This window comes from Bacillus rossius, chromosome 13, assembly GCF_032445375.1.
Source record: "Bacillus rossius redtenbacheri isolate Brsri chromosome 13, Brsri_v3, whole genome shotgun sequence".
NCBI classification, from domain to species: Eukaryota; Metazoa; Arthropoda; class Insecta; order Phasmatodea; family Bacillidae; genus Bacillus; species Bacillus rossius.
Window position 1 is genome coordinate 29,028,986 of NC_086340.1, and position 27,315 is coordinate 29,056,300.

General features: G+C 35.5%; 2 protein-coding genes across 5 annotated transcripts in view; one reads left to right on the plus strand and one right to left on the minus strand.

Moving 5' to 3' along the window:
• LOC134538612 (hemicentin-2-like) overlaps positions 1–27,315 on the plus strand; it is a 331,364-nt gene that overhangs the window by 149,948 nt on the left and 154,101 nt on the right. The gene's annotated exons all lie outside the window — the stretch shown is intronic.
• Positions 1,802–10,107, minus strand: LOC134538420 (uncharacterized). Of its 4 annotated transcripts, XM_063379732.1 has the most exons (6): positions 9,252–10,107; positions 8,580–8,722; positions 6,153–6,407; positions 6,009–6,074; positions 5,803–5,933; positions 1,802–2,985 (listed from the first exon to the last, which is right to left on the minus strand). In XM_063379732.1, exons 1-6 carry the CDS (start codon positions 9,473–9,475, stop codon positions 2,872–2,874), a joined length of 933 nt encoding a protein of 310 aa, XP_063235802.1. In that variant the 5' UTR covers positions 9,476–10,107; the 3' UTR covers positions 1,802–2,871. The 4 variants fall into 4 exon arrangements, with proteins under 4 accessions (XP_063235802.1, XP_063235800.1, XP_063235799.1 ...); XM_063379730.1 differs by having other exon boundaries at positions 5,803–6,074; XM_063379729.1 differs by having other exon boundaries at positions 6,009–6,407.

Genomic DNA, 27,315 nt, shown 5'->3' on the forward strand with positions numbered 1-27,315 from the left:
TAACTGACATTTCTCCCTGCTTTTTTTTCATGTATATGCACCCACAGTTCTGATGTATTAATTATTTAAAATACAATCTGTATAATAAATTGTTAGAAAACCCAGGCATCAGTTATTGACGATGGTTTTTGAGGTACAGGTTTAATTCACAAAATAAATTTATTTTAAGCGACATGGTCACTATAATCTGATATAGAAAAACATTTCGTGAGTTCATTACACCTTCCGTGAATTATATGGTTGTATAGTTTTCATGGAAATAAAAAAAGAAACTTTTATAAAACCTTATTTTTTTATGCTTTTAGTTAGAAACTAAATAAATTAAAAAGAATATTTGTTTTAAAAAGATATGTCCTTTTTACACTAACGCCTAACTATCGCTTATAGGTGAAACGTCGATATGGCATGAACATTCAAGATTAATCGGTGAATAGACGCATTGTGTAGCTTCAGCAATTTTCCTCCTAGACTTACGAATCTACTAGCAACACGAATATTTCCGTATTTTAAAGATATATATATATATATATATCCGTTCATTACAACTCTAATTCACACGGTTCCTTTGCAAACGTCCACTCTCTCGCATACAGCCGACATGTATTACCATCAGCGATATTTTCAACTTGGCAACAGTGGTAAATCGTGGCTACAGTTCCAGATAAGGTCGCCTGTGCAAAGCACGCAGCACATTACACTAGTATATCATAAGGTGGAGATTCGCAAAACTCCGCGGACACAGAGGTAACATATTCTGATTGATAAAGACAAATAAATAAATATATAAATTAGAGGATTGTTACATATAAAATATTTTACACTTTAGCGAATTATATAACAAAATAAAAATAGCTAAACGATAGGTATAATTAAAGTCAAAAAGTTTATTAACTTAAAATTAAAATAATTTGTAGATAGTAATCCCAGGATTAATTTAGTGTTCAATTTATGGTTTATGGTTTATGGTTTATGTTTTATGGTTTCGAAGAAACGATGATAATTATGTAGCAAATCATTTCTCTCTGTTTATCATTAATACACTGCATTTCAGCTTATCTTTTCGTCCAGTTAAGCGTGCATGGAAAAATTTCTTTGAATACTCACGTGACTTCCAAGTCCTGTCATGTTACAATGTGGTCCAGCTTGCCAAGTATGCCTAACGATCCTTCGGAACCAATATCGTGTCTTAAATACATGCGAGCGGAATCACAGGCACAGGTAGTATTACACCATATAACATTACAGCCAATATCTCTATAACTTATTACTGTTGTAATTTTCTGGTCATTACTTTTATTTAAAGGTTTATTTCTGTAATTTTAACACATTATCCCTCTTAAATTTACTGTTATGTCACTAATGTGTCCAACAGATGTATAATTAGTGTGACGTGGAAGGTGTAAAAAATCACACAATAAATATCGATAATTAAAATCGAGTGAATATTCCCACCCACATTATATTACACTTAGTTAAGATCTCTTGAAAATATTGGTGGCACAAAAACAAATGCGAAGATGGTAGCGGGTTGTAATTTCGGAAATATTCTTTAAAAAAGTGTATTGACGATATATTTAAAAAAATAAATCAATATTGCGTGTTAGACCAAACCTAATGAGGACTATTAATAAAACTTTAAAAAACTATCAGATGTCTATAAAATATTTCAGTATAATTATTTGTAATTTGAAAAGACACTAATAAATAAAATATATTTATTTTAATTTAAAAACATTTGCTTTACACCAGAAGACAGTCAATAAATTCATATTTTGAGCAGCGTCACAGCTAATACATATATATTATAGTCCATCCACGGTAACCTCCTACTTTTCTGAAGCCCTGCTTTTCACCGGATCTACTTTAATGTCACTATGTATCCTTCCGCCGTATGTAAACAAAAACATTGCCATGTGACAAATGTCAAATGGTTTGTTTACAATCACCAGCTGTCAAAACAATGTGTGTATGTATGTATATATATATATATATAAAAGTAATTTGAATATGATCTAAGTATACATGCATATGTTCATAACATTATTTATGATACCCAATGGTAAAAATATTAAAAAATAAGTTTGTTAGCTAAAGAAATAACATATAATTTAAAGTAAATTTTTAGGAGAATATATAAATTTACAACATTTATGTAAGCAATAAATATCATCATTTAGTACAGTTCAACACAGTTTTCTGCATCTGAAAAAAAAAGTATTGTAAATTATACATATGGCTGTCCATCTAAGCAATCTGGAAAAGACTAAGGATTGAAGGTTTAATAAAATTAACAAATTCAGATGAAAACATTTAAAAATGAATTTTCTTCTTTTATTTAATAAACCCCTACCATTTTGCCGGTTAAGGCCACAAATAAAAATATGGTTATATACATTTTCCTGAGTATACTTATTAGACAAAATCATAATTTTATGAACAGTAAAATTGTGGTGAAGAATTGACAGTAATTTCTATACCACTTATATGCATTATTTATTTGTGGCCCTGGATGGGGACTGGCTTTTTGTTTTCCAAGTAAGTTCACTGAAAAATGAAGACACACAACAAAATAAAATGTTTCACATACACCTATACGAATCCAGAAATGAAATTTAATATTCATTTCATAATACGTGTAATATAAAGTTAATACATAAAGTTCCAGTAATCAACATACTTCATGGGAATGCATAAAAGAAAAAAAAAATGTTTCAAACCCCAATACTTACAGTTGCCCAGGTGTTTATTACATACAGACCTCAATAAGAACACCCGGGTAAATCATCAAGAGGAGCTGCCAGTACTTCACTGTCTCCATCTACTTGCTGTGTCGTAACCTCAAATTCTTCGCTGTCACTGTCTTCACTTGAACTATCCTCGCCGAGGTGGATGATGAGTGGAGGAATGGTGCCGCTGTCTATGTGGACTTCTCTCTCCCAGTCTGCTTGAATTAGCTTCTCCACGTGATCCACACACCTCGCCCATCTAAAAAAATTAATGTATACAGTAAAACCTCTATATAAATGACCTGTTTATAGCAAAAACCACTCTATAACAAAATATGTTTGTTTCTGTCAAAACGGCATAGTAAACAATGCATGGCATGCTCTTTATTACATACAATTTTGAACTCACTCCACAAGAAAGTATTTTTAAACACAACAAAACTCGTTTAATGTGTTTTCCTCAACTATCAAAGCTATTATTTAATACTTGAAGTAACATGTTTTGTTTTATGTTATCTGAAAAAAAAAAAATTATAGTGGTTTATTCAAGATATAATAAAGCTGTAAATATTATATATGTTATCAATAAAGGCTTAGAATGCATATGATAAAATATTTATTTCATAAGTTTTGTGTTTGTTTTTGGTTAAAATTTGTCCCAGACAAAAACAGTGAGATATAGCGAAAATTTAATTTTTTGAATAGTTTTGATGATTTACTGTATATGTATTTCACTATAATAACATAACTTTTGAAAATACTAATGTGCAAGAACTACATGTGTAAATACCTATTCAAGTTCGCTAGATGAAAATATTCAAAATTCTCTACGTTGAAATTTTATCTGAATATTTAAATCTGCCTACAGCACTGAACCCACCATAACTTTAAAGTCATTGACACAAGATTAAGCATAACAGAAAGTAATATCACAATTACTAATAAATACAAAACTATTTATGGAAATGAAACAATTGCAAATGGACTGCAATTACAAAAAAAAAAAAACCTTGCAAATAAGTCACCACTGTTAGATCTAGAAACTACACAGATATGTATGAATCACATGGGAATAAAATTACAAACACAAACACAAACACGAACACAAACACATACATGCAACACATTTTCAAAACGACAACTACACAAATTCAAACCACTTATTTTTACCAATTGTTTTAAAGCTGTATTACTGGTATATGAATATACACAAAATGATAATCACACTATACACACACTAGCACACAAAGTTATCAAAAGGAATGGTAGGACCAGGCTGCTAGGCAACAATACTTACGTATTATGTAAAAATGTATGGTAAGGGTTTTGCTGAAGCTTGAGGAATGTTCTACAGGAAAATAAAACAATTTCTACTTCAAAAGGAATACCCCATTGGTCATGCAACATGAAAATACCTCTCTGGTGTGGAAGCATCAAGAGCCTCTTTCCAGATGGCTGCAACTGCATCATTGTCAAATCTCTTGGCCCGCCCCACGTTACTATTGTAATGGTGTTTACATTGAGCCCAAACTAGTTCGATTGCATTATAGTGGCAGTGATAGGGTGGGAGTCGTAGAATTTCGTGGCCATAGTTACGAGCCAACTCGTCTACCTCATATCTGAAAAGTGTGTTAGAACAAGGTGTATACGTAATTTTTTGCAACTATCTCACTTTTAAAGAAATGCTGTAAAAAAAACGAAATAATATACCGTATTCGGGGCTTGTTTTGTTTAGCTATTCTCAGCAGCTCCACTTTCAACAAATTATTTTCATGTTTTATCCCATTCTTCTCCAGCCACGCGATCAGTGCAGCCTTGGTCCAGTTCGTTGTAGGTGTTTTCTCAACCTACGTTGTGCCAACATTTAACTAAATACTCAAGTAGCTGATAAGAATTCATGACAGTAGAACCCTGTTACAATTTTACTGCTTATAAAGTTTTCCTGCCTATAATGTATTATTTTTCAAGTCCAATATTTTCCCTATAAGGACAATGTATTTAATTCCTGGATATAATGTTTCACAAATTATGCGTTTCGTGCTTGTAATGTTCACTTCATAAAATTTTAGAAGACGAAAAAAATTAAAAGCCTTTGTCTATACTGTCTATGTATATGTGTATGTTAGCAGTTAACTGCCTGTTGACACCCTTGGAAAACAAATAAATTCATAAATTTTAAGCCATTCTGTGTGTTTTCAAATGTATTCACTTAAATCACATGTTCAAGTGGCAAAAGAACTGGACTTAAGCATTTCCACTGTAAACACTGTCGTGAATTATGACAATTATACAGAAATATGACAATTTTACAGCAATGAGACAATGTGTAAGTAAAGACAAAGCAGATAGAAGCTGGAAGCACCATGATGTTAAAGAAAAATTGTTTTTAGCTTGCTACAAGCAAATTGGAGCATCAAATATATCTTTATGCAGCTTGTTGAGTCCATTGGCAATAAATCCACACTAAAAAGTACTAAATTGAATTTCCTGCTTATGTTTTTTTTTCTTGTAGCCCCTTAAAAACAAATTATAACAGGGTTCTACTGTACTTATGCAAAGCAAACATGTGTTTTGGCATATTGTCGTAATGAATTTCTAAATTTAACAAAGCATGTTAGTTTAGTGACTAGAAATTTTTTTGAAAATATTATTTTAATTTATTAAGTAGGGCAACAGAGCATTCATAAAGTGGGTCCTTTTACCAAACAAGTAATTATGTCATTTTCAAATGCTGTTTGCAATAAAAAAATTTTATTTGGTATTTCAAACCCTCTACTAAATTAGTTTGCACTACAATGTAATTCAATTACATTATATATATATATATATATATATATATATATATATATATATATATATATATATATATCTGTGTGTGTGTGTGTGTGTAATCAATTTCAGCTCAAACATTATAGTTTATAAAAATGTAGTGTAGGCATACTATTAAGATAACAATTATTGCTGGCAAAATGTATTAGTCTCGAATATTCGTACTTATACACAATAATAAACACATGTAAATTTTTCACATTACAATTTGAGCAATAAAAAGACACTGCTTTACCATTGCACATACCTGGGTGCTGTGATATGAAGCATTGTCCATTATGATGACACTGGGTTCCTCAAGATGCACCAACATGTCTTCAAACCACATCAAGAAAGTTTCCCCATTCATCTCGCCATGGTAGTCTGCAGTCTTCTGACCTGAAACAAAAAGTAATCCTGCTCCTGGCACAAAGCCAGTGCGCCCTCCAGCATTAACAACAATAAACCTTTTACCATCTCCAACAGTACGTCTCTTCGCAGATTGTAGACTCTTGTCCTGCCATGACTTTGATACAGTTCCTGAAAAATATATGAAATGGAAATGAAATACTTTGTATTGGACCACAGAACAAATTTTCAAATAAATTAATGCCTTGCCTCTCTGGAAAATCCATGTTTCATCAACAAATATGAAATTGGCACCTCTTTCTTTTTCTTCTTTATACTTTCTCAAGAAATCTATTCGCTGCAATACTATGTTTTCATTCTCTATCAAAGCTTTTCGTCCATCAACAGTTTTCCATGAAAATCCCATCTTCTTTAACAATTTATGAAGACTTGATCTTCCACCATAATAATCTATTTGTCTTTCCCTGATTTCTTTCAAAATGGTGTCGACTGTAACATTCAAACCTGTAAATTTATTGCATACATTAACAATACATGAAATAACAGAGGTACACAAAACTAAGCGAAACCACAACCCCGTAGAAGATAATTTAAGTGCACAATTTACATTTATTAAATAGTTTTAATAAACTTACATTTCAAAAATACTTTTAAATTAATGGTAAATATTTACTTGGGCGGTATTTCCGAAAACAAAAGTTAAAAATCCGAAAATACCTTTATTTTATGCTCTTCAACTTCCTCTTTTCATTAAAATCGGCGGAGATTAGAAATTCCAAATACTTTAGGAGATATCGAATTTTTAAATTTCAGCACAAAACCAGCGCATTCCTGTGGCGTGCGTGCACCATTGTTTCTTGTTTACGTACGAGTATCTATTTTTTTTATTGGATAATGATGTCACGTTTTTGTTCGTGATAGGCCAGAATTCAAATGAACTAATACGTGATTATTTAGTTCAATTATTGTTTAAAACGGTGTTTAATTACCGCCTCCAACTTAGGTGAGTTTTTAACGTTTCTAATTTTAAAGTCTTATTTGTTATTTTGATATTGTTGCCCAAGTAATAAGTAACAAAAAAATTTACGTGAGTTGTTACTGTACATCCTTTGTTACGGGTTTGTTAGGTAAGGTCAGTTACATTATAAATAATTTAAAACTAAAGAATAATTAAAATTAATTCACATTATTTTTAATATCACCTTAGTTTGAAAGTATTTATAATGTAACTGACCTGACTTAATCGACCATTTTAGTTTTAAAATATTAAATTAAAAAATTTGATATCTCCTAAAGTATTTGGAATTTCTTATCTCCGCCGCTTTTAATGAAAAGAGGAAGTTGAAGAGCATATGATAAAGGTATTTTCGGATTTTTAACATTTATTTTCGCAAATACCGCTCAACTACATATGATGAAATTTAAAAATTCGATATCTTCTAAAGTATTTGGAATTTCTTATCTCCGCCACTTTTAATGAAAAGAGGAAGTTGAAGAGCATAAAATAAAGGTATTTTCGGATTTTTAACATTTTTTTTCGGAAATACCGCCCAAGTAAATATTTACCCATTAGTATTTCAGCATTCAATTTAGCAATCAATAAGTTACAAGCTCTACACTGTGTTGTAGGTAAATGTTTTGTATCGTGTATCCCATGTGATCCCTAGATCTTTATGCATGAACCTGTACATCCTATTGATCGTGTGGTGCATGTTTTTTTTCATTTATTCAGATCAAAGATCCTGAACATAATCAAATATTGTGGTATAGCAAAAATAATTATCATAAGTTTAATAAGACATATATATTTTCATTATTATTCAACTTTAAATCATAACTCATTACTACATCACAGGTTTTTATTTTTGGTTTTGTACAGGATTTTTAAACGTAATAAATTAGAAAAGCAAGCATCATCAATCACAGGATCAATATTTGCAGGATCATGCGATCAGGATCAATGTATCGAATCGGATACGCGATACTAAACTTTTACTGTTTTATAACCTTCTGTTACTTCATACACTAACACACAGTTTGTCTGGCTAAGTTGTGTTTTCATATGATACTTCATTACAATGAAGTAGGACTATTGTTTATAAAATAACAATACCCCTATATTTTCTAAAAAGTTAGGCGGGGCATGACACTATTTTGCAATAGAATATATATTGTACTGGACCCTGCCACACAGTACAATTTAGCCAATTAAGTATCCCAATTTTTTTTTAATAACCATGCTTGCTTAGACCACAACTCACTAATTTGTAACCAATTACTGCTAAAGCGCACAACTGGATATTATTGATACTGGAAATAGTCATTATTTAACCTTCTGATACATCATAAAAGTTGAGGTTATTTAATATGTATACTGTGTATAACGATATAAACATTACTTGTAGTTTTAGAATGTAACAATTTTCTTTCTATCTTTAACCTAACCTTAAAAGGACGTGTACGTATTTAATATGTTGCACAATATTCTATATATCAATACCACATCAATAAAGAAACCTAACAAACCACCCAAAAATGTTAAGTATTTTTAAAGGACAGATGATATCGGGAAAAAAACTGAACCGGTCAATCTGCATATGGATATATGAAATGAATACAATTAAGTAGGGCCTACCCCAGTGATATCGAAACTACTCTTCAGTATCAAATTTTTACCTTCAGCGTACATCCTGTAAATTGCATTCCTGATTGCATTTACTGTGAAATCGTCGACTGTGTCAAGTGACTTTCCTTCCTGTGGCCTTTTTTTCCTCTTTTTTCCTGGTGTTGAAACTTCTTCAATGTCTTTCTTGTAGTACCTAACCAAAAAAAAAAACATTTGTCATATAACACTTTTCCGGGGACCCGTTCACAATACGCAGTTAGGCAGTGTTCCAAATATGGCATTTTGTCACAAATATTTGCTTTGTGGTCACTAAATGGAAACATTACAGACTTTGTCCACGAAATTAATGAAGTGTTTTTTATTTATTTTGTGATCTCCCAAACAGATGAAAAACTAATTAAATGCAAATTATAAAATCACTCCCTTATGTTATAGTTAAACCTATCATAAAGTTTATAAACATCGTTATAAACAAACGTGTATCACACCCATAAAAATACTTGAAAGTGCCTATATTGTTATTGTTAGGACCTGAGTAGGCCTAATATGATTTTAGGTTAAGTTTTCAACAGAGACGCCACATGGCGGTGTTGTCGCACACCAAAAAATATAAATTGGAAATAAAACACAAAAAACCTCGTGAGTTAAAACACAGGCCGACAATACTTAGGACACAGTCGATATTTTTTTTACGTGCATGAAAACGAAAAAAGCCTACTTACTTGAGAACAGTTGACTTTGCGATGTTGAGAAGAAACGCGGTCGTCTGCGTAACGTCACATTTCTTCAAGTCGCCTTTCCTAATTAAAAGATATAAGTTCTGAGCGACGTTAATGATGTCCATCTGACGCTGCGACGAAGTAGCTTTCCCCATCCCGGAACCAATTACCATTACAGCAATCACAAGAACCACACAAAATATCAAAACGATAACAAATTCCATCATTACAATAGTAGATAATAAATAATATAACAAAGTTAAAATACACAATATTAACACAAAATCCTGAAACACAAACTGTACGTTATTTCACGGTCAGTAATATATTAAAACACACTGCAAAATGGCGTACAGACTGCAGACTGCTTAAAGAGCTGCTGAAAGCGGCTGAAAGAGAAAACAAACAAGTGACTATTAACATTATTAATGCGCGACCACGGTTTCGGCACGTAATATTTTTTTACCGTTAACATAACGTTTTTATTTCACCAGAGATTTAAAAAAATGTTCAAACTTAACAAATACCCAAACAAATTCTTAAATACACGCGGAAAGTCAAAAAATATATATTTTGGCTATGGAACTATTTCGTTCTAATCATTGCCAACACACCACTTCTCTCACTGTTTCATTTACACACATGCGAGATCATTAATATTAATAATATTGTACATAGATAGTTACTTTTTTTGTAAAATTTTATTTAACATCATTATACGGTAATTTAGTGTTAATGCATGTTTAATATGCATATGATGGAAAGTATTTTTGCAAACGAACCAAACATGCTGCATCCTGGTGTGTTTTTTCAAAGGTTCGTTTAAAAAAGTAGGAGGTTACCGTGGATGGACTATATATTTTTATTAACGAGATCACCCGTGATCCGCTTCGAGGCAGTGAAAAGTTCCCCAAAGGACGCCCCAAAGCTTCACGCTAATGATAAATCAGTAACACTGATACCGTAATGGCGGGCTTTGCACGACGAAAATTATTTCATTATCAGTTCCCAGAATCCGATCCGTCATCAACCCACCAGCCCTGGAGATAGAATTCCATTTTAATACAGAAATGAGACTTTGGCTCTCTTTTTTTTTTTTGTACGAACAGCGAGCAGGCGCTGTCGTTCCCACCAACTAATTAAATTTCATATGATAGGTTATTTGGCAGTTTCCCCCCCCCCTTTTTTTTCCTCTCATTATCCCCCCCTCCTCGCAGCAAGGCGGGTGGCGGGCGGCAGAGATAGAGAGATGTGATGTGTGTGCTTGTGTTTAGGGGTTCTGTGTTTTTGAGGACGGGGGGGGGGGGGGTGTAAATGCGGGGGTGAGTCAGGAAAAGAGGTGGTTTGAAGGGGAAGTTGCGTTGGTAATGGGGGGGAGGGAAAGAAGCGAAAGGGCTGGGAGGTACCGAACCACAAGCCAGATTAATAAAAGTAAATTTTTCAATCACGGCTACCCTTCGAACCCCCTTCAACCCCCCCCCCCCCCCTCCACTAACAATTCCAAACACACGAGCGAGGCGAAACCAATCCGATGCTACGGTCGCGTTACAACACGAGCAGTCCTCTGCCGCGTTACAACGCAGGGAGGGAACGGTCTCTCAGAGGAAAGTCCTCTCTCTCTCTCTCTCTCTCTCTCTCTCTCTCTCTCTCTCTCTCTCTCTCTCTCTCTCTCCCTCTCTCCCTCTCTCTCTCCGCAATTCATTACAGCGGCGACCTTGCCTGATTGCCGCGCGCCCCCTCCTACGCGCGCTGCAGCTGTTTACACTCGCCTGGCCGCGAAATGAGAACGCGAATCGCGTGGCAAAAAGGCGGAATAATTTTCCCCCTTCCCCCTCCACCCCCCTCATCAACCCGCGGGGTGACCCGTCCCAACACAAACACCAGAGGGAATGGGTGGAGAAAAAAATACAAATCGCATTCGAAAGGTTTTGATTAATTTGTGTCCTCGGCGCCTCGCCGTCGAACGTTAGTGCCGTAAAAAAAAAACGCGTGTGTGTGTGTGTGTGTGTGTGGTTGCAGCGTGCTCTTGAAGTGAAACTTTGAAACGACCATTCCACGCATTTTTTTTTTTTATCTAATCGGCCGCGGTATATCAAGACTGCCATGACGAGTGTAAACGTCCTCATGACGAGTGTTTATAGAATTTTACCAAGTGTGAGAATATATTTGTATTGGATTACTCGCCAAAAAATATTTTTGACGTGGCCAAACGTCAAACTACACGTAGTTTGACAAGAAACGAGATAGATTCAATTACTTTACAAGTTTTTATATCAAAACTTCGCTTATTTCTTCGTCCAAGTCGTCCAATAAGTGAAAAAAAAATATCTTTTTCTCGTAATCGATATTATCTTTTAATTAAATGTTAGATATAAGTTGTAAAATATCACGGTGGCAATTGTACTGAAATAAATGCAAAACTTAAAAAAAATCGTTACAATTTTTACAATATTGCCTAGTATGAGAATATTTTTATTAAATTCCTTTATTTTTAAATCTTGCATAATGCCCAATTTTCTTATTGTTTTATGTTTTATTTACCGATTACCTAGTTAAAACATTTTTTTTAATTTTTTTTTTTTTCATTGTGTCTCTGGTCTTCCTCAGCTTCTGCCGTCTATGTTTCCAGCAAGTTATTTGGAAGTGTTACTTACAGTTTATGTTACCTAAAGCTTTAGTTATCTACGATATTCGTTATGCACTTTTCGTCTCAATTAATGACGCCATCGCTGCAACCTAACTTCTAACGACTGTAAATAAGTTTCATTAAAAAATATATATCACTGTTTTGGTGTTTCATAAAGTCGTCAACATGGGAACTATGTAAAGCAGCATTTCTTTTTTAAAAAATCGTTATCGAGTCTTTCAGTACTCGCTTCAAATGTGTAACATCTAGCATCGGTAACGAGCAAATACATATGTTCTCATACTGTAAATATACTTATAATACGAAACGCGGACACTAAATTTAACGTAAAACGTAACGATTTATTTCTCGAACCTGAATTCTTTTTGATTAAGGATCGAAAGAAGGTGATCGATATTTTGATGAATTTTGGAATTTTTTTCCGAATTTCCAGCTTAAAAATAACAGATTATCAAGCTAGTAGATGTCACAGTAATAAAAATGAATACTGCTCTCTAGCCGGATAAAATTAAACTAATATGGCGACTGCACCATATAGCAGACGAAAACAATATGTTGGTAGTGGCCTCCAGCATACGAAAACAAAATGACCGCCATATCCGGTACGTAATATCTGCTTTGGCATTAGTGGTGGGAGGTCAGTCGGCCGGTGGCTTCTGTTGAAGAATCCATCGTTATTTTTAATCGAATATTCTTGCAAGGTGTGAACCCTGAACCTTTAAATAAATTTTATTATTACGATTTAATTAAATGTATTTTTATGATTTTTACAAATATTTTCATTTATATAGAATAATAACTAAGAAATTTCAAATGGCGGCCGTAACGAAAATTGCAGCATTCAGGGATTGGAGTGCTCGGTTCCAAGATGTTTAACTTCAAGGTGGCGTCTGCGGTCAGAGTTCAAAATCATGGTCAAGATCAAAGGCCAATGTCAAGGTATAATGTCGAGGTCAAAAACCAAGTTCATCGTCAAAGGTCAATATCAAAGGTCGCCTGTCAAATTATTGGTAATATTTAGATCATTTTTTATCAATTTTAAAATTTTCCCATTATAATCGGATGTTAACTATGGAATTTCAAGTTGGTGGACGATTTTCAAAATGGCGGAGGTTTTGTATTAAAATTTTATTAATTATATTTTCTTGTAACTTTTCAAAAATTTCCCATTTTTCTGATGGAAACTATAGATTTTCAATCTGGCGGCCGTAACGAAAAATGCCACGATAGTGGTCGAGGTAAAGGTCAAGGTCAAAGCTTTCCACCAGAGGCTTTCTAGAGGCTTGCCTCTGGGGAATTTAATTCTCAATTGGAACATTTCAAGCCTATGGCATTTTCGGGGAACAAAATGACAAATTTACCCTTAAAATGGGAATTTTTTTTCCTTGAATGTAGGGTATTTTTCTAGGAATTTTGAGAAAAATTGACACCAATCATGGCCCAGTAGCGTCACAATCCAAGATGGCTGTTGGCACCACAGGCACCACAATCTGGAAGCTGCCGCAGGACCTACATTCTTATACTACTTGTATGAGCATTTCTTTTATTAATTTGTTTGCTGCATTAACATTTTTCATTCGTTTGAAAACAAACCACTTGATACGATGTACCTATATCTTGCGTTTGGACAAAATCGGACGAAACTTGAATGCTTATGAGACCATGCTGTTAAACAATCCTTGGCATGATGCCAGCGCTTTTCTTCGCATACTGAAATTTCACGCTAAATGCGACTAAAGAAATACAAATTTAAAAAAAAAATGCGTCTAAATTTTATTAGCTCACCTGTATCATCTCTAAATACACATTTGAAGACCGATATTTATGTCAGGAAATAACCCAATAGCACAAGAAAGACTTTTCTTGTTCTTTTTAGCTTCACATTGAAAAGAATTTTTTTTTTTTTTAAAAAGGGTCGGAATTCCAGTTTTGGTGGGTTTTCTCTCCATCGAAAGGACGGCGTACTAAAGACACAATGCGAACACCAACAACTGTTTTTATCTCGTTTTTTCCTGGACCAGAAGAGGAGGGGAAATGGTAGTTGCAGGCGTGAGAACTGGCGGAGCAAATAGCCCATTACCAGAGTCTCATACTAGCCCTACCTCCCCCCCCCCTCATCCTTCGTCATATCCCTCCCAAACCTTGATCGTCCTAGCTTGGCGGTCACCCGTTGGCGCGAATTGTGTGTTTCATCGCCGCGAGGTTGGCAACGCCTGATGTGCCGGGAAAAGAAAAAACCTCCCCCACCCTTGTGACTATTGGCATGAAGGAAGGGAATATAAGTGTCGAATAGAGGGGGGGGGGGTTGGGGGAAAGGAAGAAGCCGATCCTTTCCGACAACACACGGGCGTCAGGTGTGACGAAGCACCGGTGAAGCCAAGCGACGGAGGGAGAAGGGGAAACAGTGAAATCCACGTGGCGATATGGCGGCCGTTTGTTTAGATGCGATTCAGCTGTTACTGACGGCAAAGACGCTGCTATACGGGCTGAAGGAAAGGCTATATATATACATATATATATATATATATATATATTTATTTATTTATTTATTTATTTATATATATATTTATATATATATATATTAGCCTGGTAATGAAAATAAAATCTGATAAAGTGTCGTGATTTCAATTTTCATACTAAGAGCACGAATCGCGATCTCTAATACAAACATTCAAGACCACAGGACCCGGGGTCGTACAAACCACAACCGTGTTGTACGCAAAAAATTAAAAAAATGTTTTTCAGCTAGTTTTTCAATACTCGCCAGATATGTGTAACGTTTAATCCCGGTAACAAGCAAATAAATGACTTCTCATGTTGCAAATACACTTATAATACGAAACAAGAACACGAAATATAACATAGAATTATTTAAAATAATGCCGTAAGTGATAAATACACGCAAATTGTGTTTTCGTCTACATTTCAGGGCGCGAATCACACGTAGTTTCCGCACCCGCCGCTATAACTCACTCCCGGAGCAGCTACGTCGAACATCGAAAATTTCGTTTCGCAGGGCGAAATTTTGAACTATATAATGAAACGGCTCTGATAAGAGATAAAAAGTCTTGAAAAATTACTAAACACGGGCTTTGAACCTGATTTTCGACAAGGAACTTTATTCAAATGCTGCCCATTTTGTTAAAATTCACTAAAACCGTTAATACTATTGAGTTTCCCTTTGTCTTTGTGAACTTTGGTGAGCGCCATCCACCACAGATTACAACACGGTGGTAACACATTTCCGTTCCATGCGACTTCCGTCGCATTGACGAAATTACTCCCACCAAATGCCGTATAACGAGAACTAAGATGTTACACATCAAAAATATCTGGAAAAAAAGGGGGGGCTCCTTTCATTCACTCCGCATCCTTTTTGGTCCTAGAACGACCTGAGCGCCGTGACTTGGCGCGTAGTTCCGTTAAATTATTCGTGCACACTGTGCGCGGAGACATGAGTTTCCTAGCTGAAGCAAAGTCGCGAATATAACAAGACCGACGAGGTCTACCTATTACTAAAGACCTGAAAAATTCGCGGATTCATTTCGTGTTATGCTACAATTCAAATAATTATACCTTAGTGCTGCTTCTGCCATTGGTTCGCTGTTAGTCTGGAGGGCTGAGGGCCAATTAGAGACCCATCACTCATATAAGTGTCGAATCACAGACCCACACAATCCAGACGACTCACAAGTCAGCAGCCAATGAACAGTTGGCATTTGCCAGAGTGTGTAGAGGATATTGGAGTCTATCCTGAAGGTAATTGAACCCGCAAATTTTTCCGTTCTCTAGATTACAAATACATTTACTCATTTATGTATGTATTTGTATCTAACAACTGAATCTCTCATGTTTGTTGGTAATTTTTGCAGTGAATTGTATAGACGGAAAGAGCAGTTTTCATATTTCCCAGTAGGCACCAGTTTGATAGCTGAATATTCGAGTAAGTAGCGTCACACTGAATACAGAGAGTGCTCTAGTTTCTATGTTCACACGAAAGGCGTATTATAGGTATATGATATGCTGTTTCGAGAGCTAATGAGTCTGGCCCAAATAAAAATTACAACATGTGATAAACATGATGAAATGGCATTCGTAAAGTAAAAAGTCAAATGTTTATTTAAATGGGAATGTTATGGCATACTAAAATCACTAATTAAAGAGACCGCGCGGAAACCGCTTTGTACACACATCGTTAGCAGATAATGCAATTTCTAGCACAATTTCTTTTTTACATTTACGGAATGTTAATTTTTTTGGGAAGGGGGAGGGTGCGGGGAATCGAGATATTTTGAAATTTGTAAGCCAAACAAAATGTGAAGTTAAATTTTAAAAATTTATGTGAGCGAGTCTTTCAGTACTCGCCAGAGATGTGTAAACATCTAACCTCGGTAACGAGCTAATTCATGTGTACTCATGTTGTTCATGTTGCAAATAATATTATAATTCAAAAATCGGACTCAGCAATCAACGTTGAATTTTTTAAAATAATACCGAGCGTCATAAAAGTATTTATAATAAAATATTTCCTTTTCAGGTAGCAAAATTTTCGGCGCGAATCACATACTTAATTTCTGCGCCCACCACTAGAAGTCGCTGCCTGAATTTTAAACGTTGCTTGCCACCATCACACGCAGATAGCAGCACAAAACAAACGAAAAATTCAAACTATTAAAAACGGCTCTGATAAAAGCGAAAAAAGTCTTGAAGGAATCCTTAACACCGGCTATGGGCCTGGTTTTCTATAAGGAATTTTATTAAAATACTCCCTATCTTGTTAAAATTCACCAAACATTTAACACTGAAATGTTTCCACACGTTAGAAGTTAGACATCTATGGCATTATTGGCATTACTAAAATATTAACCTGATACATTTTAAAACGCACAATAGCCTACTACCTAGAGTACACGTCGTTTGCTCTAAAATTAGGATAAACAGCTATATGTTTGTATATTTGTTTTTTTTTGTTGTTTAAATGACTGAAATCAGTCTGTAATTAATTCATACTAACAAACCTTAGCCTCATTGAACTGAATCAACATTACTATTATTTAATATTATTGAAGTTATACTTCTAATGCGACTTCCAACAAGGTTGCGTTAAACGTTTAACGCTACCATGGAGAATAACACTACCATGGAGAATTATTTGCATGCAATTAAAAACTATTTTTTAATGATGCCAAAGAAGTAAAACTTCTCACGCGCGTACCTAAGTACACGAACCCATTATTTTTTAATATTATAATGTTATTAGAAACAGTTTTTCCATTGTTGAAATCTGAACAACGTCCCTTGTGGTCAACAAACGCGCAATCTACCGCTCTGCTACTAAGCCTAGTTGGAATCAAGAAAGAGAATGTGTATTGTAATGATTTTAATGACAGATTTGTTAGGTATTTCAAAACGTGAAATTACTAATTTATAATATATTTTACGGTTCACTATTGTTAAGTTACATTTAGCACCCCAGTACGCTTGGTTTTTTCGCTAATGTTTACGAAAATTGCCACAAGTGGGTCTGCCATCTTGATTACACATTTTCGCTCATCGACTTCCCTTCCATCTTCACGAAATTTCTCCTACTAAATGCCGTGTGCCAAGAGCTGGAATAATTCCCGCGAAGGCGCAGATGTATTCGTCACATCGTTTTACTCACCACCCACGCGGTCTGTAGAACAAGTGAACTGTTGCTGAAGAGACGTGAGGCCCAAACGATCGGTGGGAACCACGCGAATTTAAGGTAAGCGAGTTAATGCATCGTCTCTATGACTAGCATACCTTGTAACTCAGCCTTTTGTCAATATTTTTTTTTACTTCTTTACATTATGTTCCGTTGTTTTATAGAGCACAATTTCCGTTTTGGTAAACTTAACTCCAATGGTTCGAAGAATGAATTAACAAACCTCATAATCCAAAATCAACTATTTTTTTATTTTAGTTGGGATCATTATTTAAAATTGTTCCTGTAATTATTATTATACATCAGAAATCATGTTTGTGTCTACATCGCATCAGTAACACATGTATATAAAACCCCAAGGAGTTAAGAAGTATGCCTATTGTTACAACCAGCAGGAAGGACAAAGTTACGAGTTTTTTGTCTTTCCTGTAAAATTGGTTTCAGGGGATTAACAGGTATACCACTTATACCAAATATATAAACGAATGTAGATTTAATTTAGTACAATTGTGTAGCTAGTTTATATGAAAGAAAAAAAATTAGGTGTTCCCTAATGTGGTGATACGGCATTTTAATATTGTAGATACAACACATAGCGAAGTATTTTGAAACGTGCGCTTATTTAATTTTGACATTTAATACCCATCTTTTCCCCTTTCTCCTTTTTTTCCCAAGAAGAGTGTATTTTAACCACATTTATATAACTTGTTGTAAGCTTTTGGACATACGTCATTGCTAAGCACATGTATGTCTATAGAAGAAAACTACAAAAAACACAAATGACAAAAACACTAATTAAGCAAAAAATTGCTGTTGTCAGGATATAAACACCACACAATACTCCACAACAGGAATATGGTCAACAAACAAAGAAAAATGGACTAACAGAACGAAAAAACCCATAAGTGATGACAGCACAAAAATACCGACCCCAAAAAATTCGGCACAACAGTTGAAACGAGACAAAAACACAGCAAAACGAAAAGACGAAACAAACGTGATAGATATTTTTTAATTTGTGTTTTTGTCATTTGTGTGTTGTTTTTTTTTGTAGTTTTCTTCTACAGACATACGCTTAGCAATGGCGTATGTCCAAAAGCTTACATCAAGTAATGCACTCCCAGTGCACAAATCTTTCAAAGATAATACACATTTATATAGCCTAATCTTTCGAGAAAAAAAATTTCATGGAATAAAGGAACGTAACATTAATTCGCGGGTAATTGGTTCACTGTACCAGCTAATTCTGCTGCAACCAGCCCTGGGATTGGACTTGAAGAAGTTCGTCTGCTTTTAAACCAGTGATTGCCGCACATGACGAGGTGGTGCCGACTCACGCCGACTGCAATGCCGACCTGCGTGTGGCTCCGGAATCAGGACCAGGTTCCCTGGCGGAACTGCCCGCCCGCCTGTGTTCGAGTAGCGTGGCCGCGACCACGTGACTGCACGGACACGCTCGCTCGTCGGGGCACTTCGTTCTGCTCGACCCGCGCCCGAGGTCGGTCGGGCAACCTGCAGTCACGGAGACACATTACCGGGCTGAAGCTCGGTTATAACTCCCACCTAGAGACCGGGAAAATTCGCGGTTTCATTTCGTGATAGCCTAGAATCCAAATGCGTTTAACTTTCTGCTGCTTCAATATTGGATCACAGTTTGCCTGAAGGACTCTTGAGCCAATGAATAACCATCGACTTAAGACTTTTCAAATCACAAGCCTTCCAGTTGACAGTTCTCACGTGTCAGTAGCAAATGAGCAGATGTGATTTTTCCGAGTATATATAGGATCGTCGAGTCTATCCTACAGGTCATTGAAACAGCGAATTTTTCCAGTCCATACTTCCACCTCTTTACACAGTGTCCGAACTAGAGACCGGAAAAATTCTCGAATTCATTTCGCGATAGACTAAAATACAAATAGTCATACCTCAGTGCTGCCTCTGATATTGGCTCACAACTCACCTGGATGACTCTGGGCCAATGAGAAACACCCAACCAAAGGTTTATACGAATCACAGGCTGCTACGATGGGACGTCTCACAAGACAGCAGCCAATGAGTGGGTGAAATTTGACCGAGTGTACGTAGGACTATGGAGTTCATCCGAGAGGTCATTGAACCCGCGAATTGTTCCGGTCCCTAGCCCGAACATAGTTCTCTTTAGATCTCTTGTCGACAACGAGGGTTCTCTTTAGATTTCTTGTCAACAACGAGGTCTAATTATAGACGTGCATTTCCCAACAAACAGGATGATCCTGTATTCGATGGACAAACTTCGACTTCAGATCCATCACGAAAAAATATATATACGATTTATAGTCTAAAGTGCTTAGCGAGGCTAGTACTGCACAATAGTACTGTGTACTGGTCGTGCACAGTAATTGTCTTGAATGTTCTTGACCACGGTAACCATTTTGATTACCTTATCTTCAAATCTACCCAAATATTGCTTTAAAAAACTCCTTTATTTTTGAGGGACAGATTCCATTTCTGGAGGATAATTTCCCTATTTGTTCCCCAAAAATGTCGGTGCCTTGAAATTTTCGCAAAAATGCTTAAAACTGCGCCTTTGAATTTTGAGCGAAACTGCAAATAACAGAGAAAGTGTTTCAGACGAAACTTCAAGCAACCAAATAATGATTGAATGATAAAACTAAAAAAAGATCGCCTTGTTTTCGAGAAATCTTGTACCTTTTATCTATAAATAGTATAAAATAATTGGGATTTCCGCGTCTCTCTCTTTGTACGCAATGGATTTTGATGTGACTTTTACATTATTTTAGAGAATTTATTCCGGTATGTTTAGGTTCATATAACATTCATATTAAATTTAAAGATAGTAGAGAAATTTCGATGTTTGGTAATAAGTCGTAAAAAGGTGATGTTAGGGTGCTTAATTTGCTTATACTAGCTTATTCATGACTGCTACATCAAATTAGTGTACTACAGAATTGTAGGTCCAAAAAAATCGTACAGAAAAGTCTACGACAGCATAAGTTCTTCTTTAAAGGATGACTTACCATAATTGTTTTGAATTTTGGAAGATAAAATTCTTTATTTATGGACAGTACATGTTAGTATACATATATATTTTAAAACAACTAGCACGAGAACTTGACACTAATAAGTAAATACTTAATAAATCTAAATGACGCTACATTAGTGGTTCGCACCCTTGCGAAGCCGTCAAATATAAAATGTAAAAACTGCTATTCTTTGCACCGTCATTTGTTTACAATTATCCAACCAACGTTTTATCAATGACTTGATTTTTAACGTATTTAAATTAATTTTATTTCACATATTTTTAGTCTTTGACATATGTTAAACCAAACTAAAACTAAATAGATTTACGGGAAGTTTAATATTCACACCAGTTCATTCCGAGACCCGAACAGTTCCGAAGTTCACTGAAGTTCGCCACTCATTGTGCCACTTCGATAGCACACGTTACTTCGGTAGCACATGTTACTTCGGTAGCACATGTTACGGGATAAAAACGCCCAAGAAGGATGTCGAGACCTTCTTTCATTGGTTTTACTGTCGGAGAAATAGGAGAATTGTCAAGCTACATTAAATATACTTTGAAATAATGTGGATGGTTAGTAAAGTTAGGTTGGTTACAATAATAATATCGTGAAATCTGATGAACTGTTGGTTAGGTTGGATTAGCTAAATCACAAATACTATAAAATAATAAGAATAATTGGTTGCATAAGTTACCTACATCTTACATTTGAAATTCCTAACAAAATATTTAAATTGTTTTACTTTTTTTAATGTAGCTATCCTAGCCTAACTATCAATTGTCACATTTAAACTATTTTTAATGAAGCTAACCTAAGTTAACCAACCGTTCAAAATATTATAAGTATTTTTAATATAGCTCACCTAACTTAATCGACCATTCTCACGATATAACAAATTGTTAATATTTACACCAAACCTAAAAATGGTAAACAACTAATATTTTGGAACTTTTATTTTTAATTATCAGTCATGTGGCTTTTTTTCAGAATTACCATAAACTTCTAGCCAAATATCCTATAAATGGAATTTAACTCGAATCCTTGACTTGTTGATTTTAGATAAACATACATAAAAAAATAAACGAAGGACAACAAAAACCCGAAAATACACAAACGCGGACTCGGAATAAACGGATGTGAATCTTAGGTTTCTCGTAGATTTACAGGCATGACTCACTCGGGACTCAAACCCAGAACCCCTCTCACCGAATTCTGTGCTGAGGTCGACCCGCTTCGCTGGGTTTTGGTCAAATTATGTGGTTAGACATTTTTTATTTCCTATGCTTCCGAAAGTTTTCTTGACGTTTCCTTTTCTTCCGTCTGGAATTCCGCCAATTCTCATAAGCAAATACTATTATCCAGCGCCATGCAAACACAAAGACCTTCCCCTTCTCACAGTTCTGTTTCGCGGGACGATGGAATGTACCGCGTGTCGAAGGGGGAAGGAGGGGGGTGCATTCTCTGAATGCCACTTGCACAGCTTTTTCAAATCTTCTTCAGACTCCCGTAGCGCGGGTTTTTTTCTTACTTCTGTGGCTTATTTCGTCTCCTTCACTTCCTGTAAAGCGGATATCGTCCCTGTACTTGAGATTATTATTTAATTTGAGTATGCACACCTTTGATATCCCAGCAAATAACTGATTCAATCTTAGCAGGAGAGAATTAAAACCGAAAAACATCATACTTGTTTTAACCGAATTTAAGACATAACAATAAATTTAACTTTTAATATTGAAATTTGGCATTCGTTAAGGCAGACAACACATTGTTTTTAGAGATTTTAAAAAACCGAAAGTGGGTATATATTAAGATTTATTATTCAGTACCTGATGGCAAATACTTCTCAGGGAAACTATATAAAGCAGACATTTTTTATCTTTTTGCTTTAACGAAGACCATTTTTTAAACTAAAGATAGGAAATTATGATCAAATTTTTTTAGATATTATTTTATTTTATATTTCTCTCCCTTAAAAAAATTATATTTACGTCGACTCTCTTTGAGATAAACTTTCAGTGTTCTTTCGCCTTACGCCTTTCTACCATTTTCAGAGCCGAGTGGTCTGTATGCTTGCACTGAGCTAGGGGTACAAACCTATTACGTTGTTGGACACGTACTTATGTTGCCTTCATGCTCAATTGTATTACAATTCCAGTTTAATAATCGAAAATAGGCCAATTATAGCAGCCAAGGAATTCAGATTTTTTTTATCTAACCCAATAAATAAAATATATTTTATTATTGATATGATTTTAACGTTAAAGAGGTGCGAGTTGATTAATTAAGTTTTAAATCATCAGGAATATCTAGATAATTAGAGATTTTGGAAGGTGACGTCATGAGAATGGAGCATTGGCGAAATGAATCGGTTGGGGGAAGGGAGTACCCTGAAATAAAACCCATGGGCCCAAGGCAACGTCAGCCACATTTCCCACTTGCGAATTCGATCACGAATCCCCATTGATTTCGGGCGAGTGATCTCGCGTTGCAACTGACTCGCCCTGAAACTGACGTTGTTGGTGGTGTGTCGAAAAAACTTTTTTTTTTCTTTTGAACCACTGCGTTGTGGAAACGTTTTCTCCTGTAAGCAGGCAAATCATTTTTCTCGGGCTCTTTTCCCATTACTCAAAAAAAATTTAAACACCACGATCGAAATAATATGCGTCCAAAGATTGTAAACGTTACCGTGCTCATAATATGTTAATGTGTGATGCACATAATATCAGAAAATGTGGTAAAGTGTAAGAAAAGTCGTATCGCCTTAACTTCGCCACCAAATAAAGACGATAATAAATAAATAACGTGATTCTAACTGAAGGGAAGTGTAAATATAATTTGTGCGTATCAACATAACTTGCAAGGTTTCCAATGAACTCTGCTAGCAATCGGGACTTGTAATTACCGACCTACACTCAGGGAAATCTCATGCATTAAAAAAAAGTAATCTCGAGACTCAACAAAGCCCGGCTTGTGCCTGGACCCTGGGGATTGGGGATCCATCCCCCCCCCCCCCCCCCCCCGGTCCATATCCCTAAACCCAATCGACGGCCTTGCATGTAATAATAAGAAAAACTTCCTAAAGATATTACAAATCCGTTTACATCATCCAATCGTGCATCGTACTAACAGTTTATGAAAATTGACGAAATAAACATTTATTTTTGAGGAATTTAATATTCCTTAAAATTATATAATCCATACACCGTAGTTCGATATGTTTATTTTATTGATCAATAAACTTAAATATAACGAAATTAATTAAAATTTTCAAAATTTTCTGGTCGCACATCCATAAAATAATTTAAACCAAATATGACGTGTTGATTGTAGATATTAAGTGGTATTTAAATTTACAAAAATATATATTTTTATCCATTTTTATAAATTATTAGTAAGATGCACGTTATCGGAAGAGGCCAATGATATCTTTTTTTCTCTTTTTTAACAGACTTAAAAAAGGGAGGAGGTTCTCAATTCGACTGTCTTTTTTTTAATGTTTTTTACCTCAGAACTTTCGCCTGAGTTAACCGATTTTGATGATTCTTTTTTTATTTGAAAGCTGGTTCTTCCCGTGTGGTCCCATTTCAATTTGGTCCAGTTCTGACAATGGCATCCATGAAAAAACCATATAAGTCTTACATTTGCATTAAGTATGTGCGCGACAAATGGACGAATAACTCAATATCATGCCACCCGATTTCGATAATTCTTTTTTTTTTTTTTGGAGAGGATGTACTTCAAGTGTAGTTTGATGAGAGTTTGGTTAGGTTCTGATTATAGGATCCATGACAAAGTAATGGAACTCTTCAATTCTTAGGAGCAAATTATTCTAATATAATTGTAACAGCTAGTGCAGGTAGTTATTGTACCTAAAGTAATCAGTTCTTCAGCTAATAGCGTACTATACAAACCTGCTCGTAAAATGGAACGCTGTTGTGGATAAAGAGTTCTTTTGCAAACGGCACATGGTACATCAGCGAAAATATTAATAGTCGCTTCAAAAGATTGTTCATTAGCGATATCCCTACAAACATGACTGACTTGTCGCATTCTACTAAGTCGAACTGAACGAGTTTCAGGTGTTTCGTTTGATAAGCGATCGTGAATCAAACCGAGTCGGTGGGCACGTTGCTCCTCCGTCTCATTAGATAGACGATCATGGATCAAGCCGAGACGGTGACTACATGTTTCGATATTTTCCCTGTTCAAAACTATTTTCATGTAAAGCCGCATTTTCGAAAGTCTATTTTTGCGCTCTTCGCAAGTCTCCTTTGAAATTGTCCTCGGGCTAGATTTCCTCTTTTGAGATAGGCGTTTCTCTCTGACTTCGTTTCATTTAAACGGCGCTGTCTCATATGATCAGCACGTTTAGTAGGTATACCCATATTCGGACAAATTAGTTAGTGTACTTCAGATTCACTAAAAATCAAAAAATAAACAAAAATTTTACCAAAAAACACCGACTTCAAAAAAAACTATTCCAAAACAAATTAATATGCACTAAAAAGTAAAAAAATATTTTCGTATGCTTCTACAACTTAATAATCAACTTACTTTTTCTACTCATCAATATGTAGGTAGGCCTACCATCTATGTGTTAACCACGCAAGAAGGTAGGTAGGTACCTACCCACTTCAAATCTAACTCAACACATACCTATGAATAACAAACAATGATCAAAATATTTTTAGAGTTCTCCTAAGTAAAATGAAATGAAAAATATTAGACTACTTAAAAGTTAATCAAATTGTTACGATAATGTAATGTAGTTACAATAATTGTTATTTTTGGAGTTTTGTCAGTCATAAAATAGTTGTTAGTGCTGTGCAAATGTAGACATGATGCCATTTTTTTTACCTATAATATTACCAGGTATCAAACAAAAGACCTCGGTATCAGGTATAGCATACGTTTTATCAATTAGGATAAGTTTTCAAACCTGTTTTATTAATTGTATATGCTTTTAGAAACTATTTTTAAAGCGTTAAGATTAAAATTGAGATTATTTACAAAATAATGTTTTTTAAACTATGTATTTTTTTAGTAAATTTGATTTTGTAAATAGAAATATTTTAGTGGTCGATTGTGGTTAAATAATTTTATCGCATTTTATGTACAATATTTGTCTAAAGTTCTGGCGATATTCGGAAAATGTGTTACAAAAATATTCTCTATTTTAAGTTTTTAAATAATTTCAGGTTGAAGAATTGTGTTTTTAATGTTGGCTTCATATTTCAAATTAGGTGCATTGGGAGAAATTTGGAACGAAGTTTACCAGAAAAATAAGAAATATTGGGGGGAAAAATTTCAAATATTTGGCGCATTTTAAAAATTTTTTTCTGAAGGATTAAACTTAAGAAATAAATTTATTGTAGATAAATATCACAAGAAATTCAAGATGGCGGACGCTTTTTCCACTTAATCCCCTGGATACTAGGCCCGGTATTCTCCAGTTTCTTCTACTTGTCTAGATGGAAATAAGTCGGTGTTTGAAAAGGGAAAAGATGATGAATGAAACTGTTATCTGGGATGGAACTTGAACGTGTCTGACAGGTACGAATGCCGCGGATTTAATTGCTCTCGCGAGCGAAACACGACTTCCAAGGGCGAAGGCGCGTTGTCCTCGCAACCGCAGACGCTCTTCGAGAAAGTTACATTGTAATCCCCTTCCCCCCCCCAACTTCACTTTATCCTTCAGCCATTACCACGCAGCGCCGGGAATCCCTCGCGATTGGTTGAAATTCCTGTCGCGGAGAGTTCTTTGAAGTCGTGTTTGGAAGACTTAAAGTGCGCGCGGGAGGCACTTCTTTGTGACGTTTCATTCCCCCAAGTGGTAATTACGCCACTCTAATTAGTGACTACCGCCGGGCAGAGACTCTTGCTATCCGGCAGATATCTCCTCTCCTCCCCACCCCCCTGCCTTCTATCCTTCTTAGCTTTACCCCCTCCCCACTTCGCGGCGGAGAGGAATTAAGATTCAATTAGCGGCGGGACAATTCTCGCAGTTGCTCTCCCGCGGGGAGACTTACTTTAATTTTGAAATTAAGAAAGCGCCCGGAGAGGATTATTAATAATTAATACTTCCGCGGTAATGGCAGACGACTGAGTGATATTTTTTTCCCCCCCTTTTGATCCATACATAGTCTGTCATATAATCCCTACGAATAACTTATCTAAATTTACATACTAAATATATAAACAATGATAATTTAGGTACACGTATTGTAAATAACCTACAATTTCCCCTTCCCCTTGTTATCCTATTAAGGCTGAAGCATGATTTTAATGAAGAAATTATTTATTTGTAAGAGCACATTTAAAAAAAAACACAGAATTTTTGACTTGAACGAACGAACTCATAAAGGCGTTGAAAAAGTTAATGAGGGCTGCGGGTAGCTTTTCCACGGCGCAATCAAATGCAGCGACGGCGTGGTCGGGCGACGCGAAAACCCGACGAAGCGATGTTTCGGAAACAGGATGGATGGGGTTGTTTGCGTCAGGGGTGGGGCGCAGAATCGAAGGTCGTATATTTCAGTCCTCCTCTCTTTTTTCCCCCGACACTTCGCAGAAATCAGGCGGACGCCCGCAGCACCGCCGACATATTGCCGTGACGGAGGTGACAGATGGTTGGTCCTCGAACCGACCACTGTAGGGCGCGCTAGAACACCCGCAGCTCCGCCGCGCGAAACTTCAGATTCCACCGGACTA